General features: G+C 39.7%; 1 protein-coding gene across 1 annotated transcript in view; it reads left to right on the top strand.

The window, feature by feature from the left end:
• Nucleotides 1–7,776, top strand: part of kdm7ab (lysine (K)-specific demethylase 7Ab) — a 31,993-nt gene extending 24,217 nt beyond the window's left edge. Inside the window, 10 exon segments of the mRNA XM_046849443.1 lie at nucleotides 1,156–1,386; nucleotides 1,474–1,592; nucleotides 2,274–2,416; nucleotides 2,533–2,630; nucleotides 3,918–4,102; nucleotides 5,195–5,343; nucleotides 5,963–6,030; nucleotides 6,119–6,244; nucleotides 6,247–6,379; nucleotides 7,249–7,776. Coding sequence (XP_046705399.1) covers nucleotides 1,156–1,386; nucleotides 1,474–1,592; nucleotides 2,274–2,416; nucleotides 2,533–2,630; nucleotides 3,918–4,102; nucleotides 5,195–5,343; nucleotides 5,963–6,030; nucleotides 6,119–6,244; nucleotides 6,247–6,379; nucleotides 7,249–7,337 — 1,341 coding nt within the window. The 3' untranslated portion in view covers nucleotides 7,338–7,776.
• The last annotated feature ends 4,921 nt before the right edge of the window (nucleotides 7,777–12,697 follow it).

Below are 12,697 nucleotides of genomic sequence, written 5' to 3' on the forward strand. Positions count from 1 at the left end.
AATTAGCTCAGCATCTGAGATCATTATAGATTCAACACGAACATCCTCCATGCCAGAACCTTTCAACGTTCAAGAACACCTGCGACAGATTTTACAAGAGGCAAAGAGTTTTACGTGCATAACTAAACACAATCGCGTGCGTCTGATGTTAATATTATACATATGATTTCATTATTATCTTAATCTCAATTCGCCACAATGCAGAATCATTAAGAATTTATCGATGCATATAAAAAAAACCCACAACTGACATAAGTGCAGAAAATGTAATTGGCACAGGCGAAAGTGGATATTTCCCATTCGAACACCCTGCAGACTGTGAAAGGAAAAAAAAGGAAAAAAAAAAAACGTTACGTTATACCGTTTATTATTTAACTGAAATACAGTACAGACCAAAAGTTTGGACACACCTTCTCATTCAAAGAGTTTTCTTTATTTTCATGACTATGAAAATTGTAGAGTCACACTGAAGGCATCAAAACTATGAATTAACACATGTGGAATTATATACATAACAAAAAAGTGTGAAACAACTGAAAATATGTCATATTGTAGGTTCTTCAAAGAAGCCACCTTTTGCTTTGATTACTGCTTTGCACACTCTTGGCATTCTCTTGATGCCTACTTTGAAAAACCTACAATATGACATATTTTCAGTTCACTTTTTTGTTATGTATATAATTCCACATGTGTTAATTCATAGTTTTGATGCCTTCAGTGTGAATCTACAATTTTCATAGTCATGAAAATAAAGAAAACTCTTTGAATGAGCAGGTGTGTCCAAACTTTTGGTCTGTACTGTATGTCAAGAACATAGTTTGTTTTTCAGATCATAAAAAAATCTCCTGTTCCTGCTTTGCATGCTGGAAAAGACTGCATGCTAGTGTTTAGGATGATTTACATTGATTCACATTTATGGCATTTGGTAGACCTTCTTATCCAAAGCGACAGCAGAGCAGTTGAGGGTTAAGTGCCTTGCTGAAGGGCCCAGCAGGTAGAGGCTTGGCGGTGCTGGAACTAGTGATCTTCTGATCCAGGGTCCAATGCCTTAACCACTAAGCTCCCACCCACCTCCCTCACTGATGATGTTGCTGGAGGTTTTATACAAATCTGGATGGCTGATCTACTAAATGTGTTTTTTCCCCCGTTCTACAGGAGGATCAGAGCGGAAATGCTGGGAGCAAGCCTGTGAAATGGTGTTTTCACGAGAGGGGCTCCCACATTCGCAAGAACGGTAGAAAGCTTCGGCATCACCACCACCATCACCACCACCAAAACCACCACCATCACCACGCTCACGTACCGAAACCTCCATCGAACCTGGACATCTTCGAGCATCACACTCAGGAGGTCCTGAAGAGACTGGAGACGAGACGCTTTGAGGATGTACGTCAGCAAATCTACGTAGTAAAGCACTAGAACCGGAAACGTGTCGTCCGTCTAATGATCTGCTCACTTGTGTTTCCTGTGTAGGATTCTTCTTTCAATCTGAAGGTCAAGTTCAACAAGGTGTCCACGGCCTCAGCCGCAGCTGCTGAGAGTAAACTGGACAACCACCTGCGTCTGGTGATGTGCAACGGACGCATTATGAGGTGAGAGACGCATCCTGTGAGAGCAGGATCTATGCATGAGGTGTGTCATAATACACAGTTATTAATTAGCAAACTATGCATTTTATATCATGCACTCTATCGCAATGTATGTAAAAAAAAATAAACAATAATAATAAATCAATAATCGCCCTTGAAATTGCCCCTGCTCTCTGTATAGGTGGGAGGGGCAAATACTTTTTCTTCCATGTCAGTTATCAAAGCACTAACCAATCGTAGCGCTTTCATTCAAACGTGCGAAGCTTGCTAGCTGAATTCAGGGATTACAGACAAAGCACGTGTTTAGTCTTTTTATTTTTGCAGTCGTGTGTTGAGTAAAAACTGGAGTTTGGTTGGAGGGGCCATGCGTTGAAAGTCAAAAGGCACTCAAGTAAATAGATGATTTGCTGCTTCATATGTACACGCTTCAAATGTATCATTGACTATGTTACAAGATGCAAATCGAATCTTCCTTAGTTATGGGCATGCACATGCCTAATATAAAAAAATTATAATTATTGACAAAGAATGCTTATACAGTAAATACAGTTCCAATCTCGTGCCCCCGGTTAATCGCGGAATTGCGAAAGGAAATAAAAATCAACCTTCATGACTTTGGGGTGTGTGTTTGTGTTTGTGTGTGTGTGTGTGTGTGTGCGTGCGTTCATAAATTTGCACATGCAGAGACGACAGGTGTCATGTCCGGAAAAAGAACTTGTCTGCCAAAGAGGAAGCAGATGACCACAAGAGGTACATGTTGAAGGTACATGTGAAGGAGGAGGAAACGGAGCAGGTGATGGAGGAGAAGAAGCTGAGCTGTGCAGCAGGTGACTCGCGTGTCCCTTGGATATAAAATGCGCAAAGAAAACGTTTGACCGTTTTTTGATGATGACGATGATGAAGGATTTATTTATTTTTGTTGTTTGTTGTTCTATGTTTCCAGAGCTGTGTAAGTTCGAGAGCTCAGATCTCAGGAACGATGCATTAGGATGCGGCAGAGATTTGTCAGACTGTAAGGCAGAGGGGCGTTACGCTACACAGGTGCGTGCAATAAGCATTTGAGGCGTTTAGTGTAAAAAGCATTTTTTATCGGTTTATTGTTACTTTTAGCGCTGCACATTATACACTACTTTTGGACATCTGACACTAACATTGGTATGTGCTGTATTTGCTGTTATAAGAATTTCCACTTTTCTGGAAAGATGTTCGACTAGATTTTTTGAGATTTGTGATAATGTAAGTAAAGTTAAGATGCCTGAGGTTCATCCCAAAGGTGTACAATAAGCTCTATAGCAGGAGATCTTCCACTCCAATCCATGTCAAGCAGATCTTCATGGGGCTGGCTTTGTGCACAGGCTAAGTTCAAGTGAAGTAAAAAAAAAAATTTACGCTACCACATTTAAGGACGTCTAATACAAATGTGGGGTCCATCTTTGTGTTTGAGGAAGAACCACATATTGCTGGAAAAGTCAGGTGTCCCAATACTTTTGTCCCATTTTATTCCAGTTTCTCTTTTTTTTTTTTTTGTCGCTCATTAATACTGAGGAATAAAGCATGCTGTTATAGCACAATGATGAGCCGGTTATTTTCTCACAATATCATACTTTTTATCTATTTATAGTTACATTTAATGCTGTTAGTTCCTGTTTTATCACCAGTGTCTCTCTCTCTCTCGCTCTCGCTTTCCTTCTTTTTTCTTTTTGACATTACAATATATGGCAAACACCGACACTGGAGACTCCTTCCATAAATGCTAAATGTCACCCGTTACTTTAGAAACGTATCGGAAATTAATTATTACCTTCCAACCAATCAGATTCAAGAATGGCCTTTTATTAATTGGTGTATTTTGCATTCACTGTAGATTAGACCGAATACATAGTCGGACACAAACTGGACATATTTGAAACTACAACAGTTCACTGAACAAACTCCTGTCAATCATGAAAAATCCGTCCCACCCACTACATGATCCCATACATATTCAGCGAAGTTCATTCTCCAACAGACTGATTGATCTTCGCTGTCACAAAGAACTGTTCAGGAACTTAATCCTACTGTATGCCATTGCACTGTACAATGACTCACCTCTATGTAACATGAAAATAGCAACTTATATACATTTACAATTGCCAGTTTGCACACAATTTCGAGTTTTCTCTGCCCTACTGCTGCCCTAACCTGCTGCTGCTGTAATGCAATAATTTCCCTCACAGGATCAATAAAGTACATACAAGTATAAGTATATAAACAAGGTATATTTGTGTGTGTGTGTGTGTGTGTGTGTGTGTGTGTGTGTGTGTGTGTGTGCGCGTGCCACCCCCCAAGCAGTCATCAAGAGAAAACTCTGAGAGCTCATCGAACGAGGAAGAGGAGGAAACACAGATAGAGGAAGTGGTAAGAAAGAAGCTCATTTCAGGCCAAGGTGCAACAAGCGAGTGCAACTTCAGCAGCGCTACAGATTCCACCCACGCCATCCAGCAGCTCGGACACCACAACAAACCTCGTAAAAGGTTAGAGGTGGTTTCCTGACTTTGTTCTTTTTTCCAAAAAGTCAAGTACATAAACAACTACTTAAACATTTCAATCACTTCCTGTTGTGTTCTTTGAAATCTTTAACCTAAATGTGTTGCTGTTACGTTCCCATTTTAAAGTCTAGGGTAAAGGGGTGGAATGTGTGGTATCTGTGAAATCTAAGGACATAAATGACTTTTAGTAGTAGTTTAATTTTCATTCACTTTCAACCAGGAAAAACACAAATCACAGGAGTTGTAAACACTGAGAAAGGAGTAAGAAAAGGAACAATCTGCAACTGGGATCGATGGGATCAAATCGTTTTCTTTACCAATATACATGCTGGTTTATAAAAGAAAATATAAAAATATATTGGATGGCATCCTAGTGTGTTTATACAGAGGAATACTATAGGAAATATAGAGGCACACCCAGTCCAACAGGGTTTACAATCACAAAACACTCAATCACTTCGTGTTAACATCCCCCTTTCTACTTCTGTGTAATCCAGAAAACCGCTTTTTGGTGCAGCACAACTCACCAGTAGATGGAGACGGCACCTGTAGTTAGAGAACATCAAGACGTAAAGTAGAGAAAGAGAAAAACTATACATGCCAATGCGGAAAGAAACAGTTGCACAGACTTAGATTCAGATTGGAGTTTAGAGCAGATGTATTCGGGGCCTACGAGACAACATCTTCCAAGAAGGGTGGAGGTTATTATAACAGCAAATGGGGACTAAATGTGGGATGGGATGTTTAAACATCCTTATGGTCAGGTGTCCACAACCTTGTGCCCATCAGCAGTTTCTGACACGGTGCTCAAAAACGCCCGGCAATCAACTGGCAACCGTTCCACATCTAAAATCGGAATCACTTGGAAATTGCCTGGTTGCAGTTGCTCACAGTAAAATGAAAGATTAAAGTACATTTGTATATAAGAAATTTAAAATAGAATATACATAAGTTATATATTAAGTATAGATTCTGTACAATTGAGGAATTTTTATTGTTATTGAAATATAGGAAACACCATTGTTAACAGTGTGTGTGTGTGTGTGTGTGTGTGTGTGTGCGTGCATGCATGCACAGAGAGCCTTCTACCTCACTGACTGCAGAGGAAGACGCTATTCAGGGCATGTTGACGATGGCAGGCCTGCTGTACCCTCACCCATCAGAGGAGGGCACCAACTCGCAGGAGTCCTGGTGGTCCTGTAATACCCACCCTTCTCCTGATTACAGTAAGGGTTTACACATCATCATTACAGAAAACCCAGAATTTCCAAATGATATGTTGATTCTGTTCGACACCCCCTAGACCAGTGGTCCCCAACCATTTTTGCGCCATGGACGGTTTAATGTCAGACAATATTTTCAGGGACCGGCCTTTACGGTGTGGCGGATAAATACAACAAAATAAAATGATACGACCATAAAAACCGGTATTTTTGAAATATAATAATAAACGTGATTCCATCGTGTTGTATTTTGTTAATTTCGCTCGCTTGGGGGTTTGAATTTAGCGGTAATGTATTATGTGTTAGCGGCCGGAGGAGCCCCTTTAAGAAGGTAGCGGATGGAGGTAAGACATGTGACTGAGGCATCATGACGTCATAGACAGAAGTGGCGGTGAGAATCTGGGAATTTTCCAAAATAATACATCTTTCAGAATCAGATAATAAATAAAACAGAAATAATGTAAGTTATGTATTCTTTCTGTGCTGCCCAGTAAAAATTGACCCACAGACCGGTGCCGGTCTGTAGCCCGGGGGTTGAGGACCACTGCTCTAGATGTTTCTATTATACAGGATGATTGATACACTATGCGTTAACTTCTGCCCGACGACTTCTTTTTCGTAGACGAGAAGGAAGCTGGGTCCGGAGAGGAGAACCCTGATTCGGACAGCAACTCTACATTTAGCAGTCAGGTAACCTCCGAATCCTACAAACACTGCAGGTCTTCATGTTAGACGTTCTGGCTAATGGTCCTGTATGTACGCTGTTGTGTTGGATCAGGACGAGCGGCAGATGCTGAAGCACCGTGGCAGGGAGAAGTGGACCGACCGGAACCAGAGGTTACAGGACAGCCAGAGCTTCATGGACAGTCAGGGCAGTAGCAACAGCAGCGACGCCTGGGGCAGCCACACACTCTCACCCAGGGAGAAGAAAGCCCAGAGTCACACTATCAGTACTGTGAGACTTCACTTTCCCCGCTTCTGCATCCGACAAAAAGACCTGCTACAAATCCTCCACCTGTTAGCAACCAGGCCACCAAAGGTACCTCACTTACCTTCAGTAAAAAAGTGTCTATATCGGTGAGTCGGCATAAATTCATCGATTTAAAAAGCGTACATCGGATGCAAGTTGGAATTTGTATCGCGATGCATCGTTTGCGTCTGTAAAAAAACGACTTATTTATATATAATTATTAGTAGATGTGCTATAATTTAGGTATTTAGAAAGTGACCAATAACTTCGATATGTATGTCGGTTTCTCCTCGCTAAACTGCTACGTGAATGACTTATCGCAACACTACGAAGGCCGAGGCGTGTCCTGAGAGTCACATAGAATACAGATTAACATGGCAGAGGTAGAGCTGTAACTTCCTGGAGACAGAACAGGAAAAGAACAGCTTGTTTTTATTTCATTGTTTTTGTGAAAGGGCCATGCGTCAGAAGTCAAAAGGCACTGAAGTAAATTTGTGAAAAATATAGTATATATAAAAATAAAAATACAAGTATATTTTGAATTAGTTTGAGATTATTATTTAAATTGATTTATTTATTCTTATATATTTAGAATATAATAGTGTAATATGTTTGTCTAATTCTACTTTCTAAAATTTTCATTTTTGGATATTGTATATGTGATATTAATTGTTTTTTTTTAGATAATTTAAACGTTGTCAAATGAATAAATGTAAATTATTAAGGGATGTTTTATAACACATTATTTCATGTACTTTATTCTTCTTCAAAGGATTTTTAAAAATTATTTATAATATTAAACAATTGTCATTTGTATTAAATATTTCAAGTCACTGTTGTCTTTTTCATATTCGGAGTCGGGACTGTAACTGTGTTTGTTATATGCTATTGCATTGTATGAGTGTGCAAACCCTTTTTAATCATGTTTTCTTTTACAGGTAAACGGCCCAAGAAAGGCATGGCCACGGCGAAACAAAGACTGGGAAAAATTCTCAAGCTAAACAGACATAAACCGTTCTTCGTGTAGCACCGACGGAGAAAGAGAGAGATGGAGAGAGAGACGTATGTCTGTGAGGGTGACCAGGGTATTTAAAGAGCACAGCTTCCAAACACTGAACAGGTCAGAAGCATGACATGAGCATCACAGGAAGCATTTCATGACCGGGTTCAAAAGGAACAGATGGAACCCGAAGATGCTAAACGTCCTGGAAGGCTTCCATTCCTGCTCTTAACGAGCCACGTCCTCTTTTTTTTTTGGATGTTTCCAGGTGGTGTGCAAGCGATGAGACGATTTTCCTAAATCGAGTCGGTGTCTTGAGGTAGAGGCACCGTGATAAAAACGCCCTCAGCTTCCTCTTTTCCTTCGTGACTATTTAGCAGGTCATGACAGACCGCTCAGGGGCTTCAATCAGGAAACCCCCCTCAATAATAACAAAAAATAAATAAATAATTTCTTACGATTTTTACACCCAGTTTATACACCAGAATCTTTTCTGGTTTCTTGGTCAGGAATAAGCTCTCTGGCGCCCCCTTGTGATGGAAACATAGCTTCACGACAGATGATCAAGAGCTTTTCCATCTAATTTATTACAATTTGTACAGGTTCTGGTGCTTGTTTGTTTGTTTACTTGTTTTTTGGGGGTTTCTCAACTTGTTTCTACTGCTTGTCAAATGATGTATTTATTATTGCCGAGAGTTTTATTTCAACGTGAATGTCGTTGGAATAGAACTCAGTTTTGTATAAGAGGAGGGTTGACACTTTGCAGCAAAAAATGGTTCGCATTTCATAAAACGCAGCTCAATCAAATACCTTTTCCAACTTTACACTCGACATTCAAGAGAATTTTCAATCCTTACACATGTCCACTACAGGAAATTTCAGGGAATATGAATCCAGTATGAGGATCGGTGCCGGTCCATTGCATCACAGCACACGTAGGGGTGCCAATACAGATGATTTAGGTGTTATACTGTAAATTAAGACACCTGAAACCTTTTTACTGTACATCATGGTGTTTTAAGGCCACCAGGTTAAACACAGTAATATTTCAAGACTAAAGTCGGAATGTTTTTAGAATAAATTCAGCTCTGATGAGGGTTGAAATACTGGTTGAGTGTTAAAACATGCTGTTTTAAGCCTCAATGATTGATTAGAATGGTGTAGGGCCTCCTTTTGTATTAAATTTTCCGCGACTCAAACCAGTACACAAAGCCAGTTCCATGAACATCTGCTACACGTTCTCCTGCTCTATTGAATACCTCATATACATCAGTACCTGACTTTATTAACACCCTTGTGACTGAATGAAATCTCACAGAAATATCCACAAAATCTAGTGGAACATCTTCCCAGAAGACTGGAGCTAATTCTCTGGAGCTAATTTCACACACAAACAAAAAAAGCACAGTCAGGTGTCCATAAACTTTTGGCCACATTTTGTATGTGGTCTGCATAGAAGTAAATATCTTGCACTACAGCGGATTAAATTTTGTTTTATTACTCGTTTCTGACGATGGTTAATGAGTTCCTGCGTATGTTCTTGTCAGAAGTTTTGCCCCCCCCGCGTATGTCCTGTATGACTATAATAACCTGATCAGGCATGACTTTATGGCATTGTAACCTTATGAGCAGTGAAGATCACTGATCATCTCTTCATCAAGGCACCTGTTAGTGGGTGGATTTATTTATTAGGCAGCAAGTGAACATTTTGTCTGCAAAGTTGATGTTAAAAGCAGAAAGGATTTGAGTGAGTTTGATAAATTGTGACGTCTAGACGACTGGGTCAGAACATCTCCAAAAAAACTGAAGCTCTTGTGGGATGTTTCTGGTCTGCAGTGGTCAGAATCTATCAAAAGTGCTCCAAGGAAGGAACAGTGGTGAACCGGCGACAGGGTCGTGAGCGACCGAGGATCATTGATGCACGTGAGGAGCGAAGGCTGGTCCGTGTGGTCCGATCCAACAGAAGAGCTCCTGTAGCTCATACTGCTGAAGAAGTTCATGCTGTTGATGATTGATGAGTCAGAACTGTTTTAGCAGCAAAAGGGGGACCAACACAATATTAGGCAGATGGTCATAATGTTACGGCTGTTCGTGTCACGGCTGGTCAGGATTTTTGTGTTTGTTTGTTTTCAATACTTCAAGTCTCATCTCAGTGATTCCTACCTTCGCTTACATTCCTGTTCTTTTCTCCACCCTCGAAGCTCTACAGTATGAGCTCTGCTGCCTCGAATGAACTGGTGCTGGATATTGTATTATAATAATAGGACTTCACTTTTTTTTTTAGTGATGATTGGAATAAAAATGCAGGGAATTCAGTGGATTTTGGGGCTTTTTTTAATACGTTTATTTGAATTGGCTCCTCGACTTTTTACAGAGAATTAAGAGTATTTATTTTTCTAAGACGAGTTTTAATTTGTGTGGAAAAAAACAACCAACGATGTGTGTGAATTTTTTTTTTATTTTAGTTGGAATTGTATGTGTGTTTTTCCATGTAGTCTGAACAACCTCAGGTCAACTGTCAGACTAAAGCTCAAGGATTCGGTCCCTTTTTTTTTTCCTCCCTTGACCAAACTATTGTGCCGGGAATGTGTGTTTTGTCTGCATTAAATGGAAACGGTCTTCATTATATCAGTATTCATCAGGTACATAAAAAAAAAAGAACTTCTCCAGGCAATAAGACTCCCACAAGCTTCCAGGTAATTTTTCAGGTTTTTTTTTTTGTTCCTCCTCAAAGCTAACTGATGAAAGCTCAGGGCTCACGTGACTGTTCTACCACGCTTTTGACGTGGATGGACTCGCGCACACGGCTGCATCCAGAAGCTGTTGGACATCTACAAGACAAGGAAAGATCTCAATCCGTGATCCAAAAAATTCCAGGATAGAATCTCAAAGTTGTTCAAGATAAAGGCTTTATTTCTTATGGTGCTAATTTCATCCAAACAGTTCTCCAGCCAAAGTGTGTGTTCTTGTACTGTTGGATTTTGTTTGACGGTGCGCATTCATCTTTTTTCCCCCCAGAAGACACTGTTCCACACTACAATGCTCCACGTTCGGCCACACCAACTTCCTGCAACATGGTGCTGAAGATCTAATTGAGTCATTATGCAGTTTTTTTTTTTTTTTTTGCTTGTACAGTATTTATTTTAGTTCTCCTGGGGTTTTATATATATTTTTGTCTAAATTGGTTTTACAGAATGAGAGTTGTTTTGGTCTCTTGTTTGGAGAATTAATACCTAAATGGTTTTTTTAATTTTATTGTACATTGGATGTTTGTCACACTGTAAAAAGTTGCGATGGTGTTTTCAATCTGATGTTCTGGTTGTATGATGCGGACTGTACATATTAAAAAAAAAAGATTTATGAGTGAACATGGTTCAGCTTGTCATACGTGTGGATCTGTCACTGTGATCCCTGGCAACCAATAGGGTTTAGCATAGGAACCAGCTGGGATATCATAGCAACCAATTAGCAACACCATAGCAACCAGCTGGGATTTCATAGCAACCGCTTAGCAACAGCATAGCAACCAGTTGGGATATCATAGCAACCACTTAGCAAACACCTAGCAACAGCATAGCAACCAGCTGGGATATCATAGCAACCACTTAGCAAACACCTAGCAACAGCATAGCAACCAGCTGGGATATCATAGAAACCATCTAGCAACACAATAAAAACTTGCTGGAATGGAATAGCATAGCAACCAAATACCAACAACATATCCAGCTGGAATATCATAGCAATCAGCTAGCAACACCATGACAACCGACTGAGATATCATAGCATTTTGCTAAGTTATCATAGCAACCATCTAGAAACAGAATGTGAATAACATTACAGGATCGCCTTCTTTCACCTTAGAAATATTACTAAAATAAGAAATATGTAGTTACATGATGCAGAAAATTAGATTGTGGTTTGGTTACATCGAGATTAGACTACTGTAACGGATGTTCTGGATGTTCCAATAAATGTGTAAATAAGCTTATGTTAGTCCAGATTGCAGAACCGGGAAATTTGAGCACATCACCCCTGTTTTAATCAGTCTATACTGGCCCGCAATTAAATCTTGCATTGATTACATAATATTTCTATTGATGTAGAAAGCACTGAACGATCTCGCGTCGCAGTGTTTGAGTGAACAAAAGGTGCAGGCCATTTGTTAGTACCTAAAATAATGAAGACTACAGCAGGGAGCAGATCTTTCTTTTACAAAACCCCACAGTTCTGGAACAGCCTTTGAGTTAGTGTTCGGGAATCAGATACAGTCTCAGAGTTCAAGTCTAGACTGAAAACCCATTTATTTATTTAAGCCTTTTATCAGTAGGTCTTAGTTCTTAGGTCTTTCCGTCAGAGTTCCTACTTACACACTGATCACAGTGTATCTCTTCACTTCTCACACTCTCCTTCTCCCTCTCCCTCTCTCTCTCTCTCTCTCTCTGTTGAGTAAACATGCCCCTGAGGTTCCAGTGACCAGTGTTCCTGTCCTTTCTTTTCTTCGGATTTGCCTGGTTCATCCCAATGTCCTACCTTTGGATGGAGACCTTCTCAATCGAGACCACTCAGTGCAGCTGGGGATGGTTCCACATCTACATCCTAATGATCCACGAAGCTTCTGAGCAGCTCAATAACTTTGAAGACTGATTTGGATTGTAATTCATATCAGTCTACTATTAATTCTTAGGACCACAGGGTGAGCTAATACACATCTAAGTTCAGTGAAGATATCTCACTCCGTTCATGAGTTATAACCATCTGCCTATTTTAAACATTTTGGTGAACCTTTGCAACGATTAGTAAAAAGTTCCTGCGTAATTTTTTTTTTATATAATTATTGATAGTCACTGTTTAGGGAACATTTCTGCACTGGTTTGTTTCCGATCTGGCAAAAAAATCTAGGACCAGTTCACAAAAGTAGGTTTTTAACATAATTGAGAATAATTAATGAACAATTTGATTGACAGCAGTGATCCATGGGGCACTTGCTTGAAGGAGGTCTATCAAATGATATGCAGATTAAGTGTATGTTTGAAAAATCTTAAAATATACATTTATACACCATAAAAACACGATATCGCCACCCAGTGGCCAATTCCTTTTAAAATTCATAAAGCACAGTTTAGGGCCATCGGTTGAAAATTCCCACTGAGTTTTTCCAATCGAAAATCGTGAAACTTGATTAATAGGTGCTTCAAATTCAAGGTTTTTTTTTTAAAGTAAATGTTCTCATAGGTCCTTGTGTCATATTGGACACAGACACTGCAATCCAATTTTCAGGTCGATTGGACAAACGGTTGCGTAGTTATAGCCTTTTGTAGTAGTTACAGACGGTTTTTTTCCTTTTATAGCGCCACCAAGTGGTCAAGATCCGCATTTTTTTTAATTTG

The sequence above is a fragment of the Silurus meridionalis genome, chromosome 5 (assembly GCF_014805685.1).
Source record: "Silurus meridionalis isolate SWU-2019-XX chromosome 5, ASM1480568v1, whole genome shotgun sequence".
NCBI lineage: Eukaryota > Metazoa > Chordata > Actinopteri > Siluriformes > Siluridae > Silurus > Silurus meridionalis.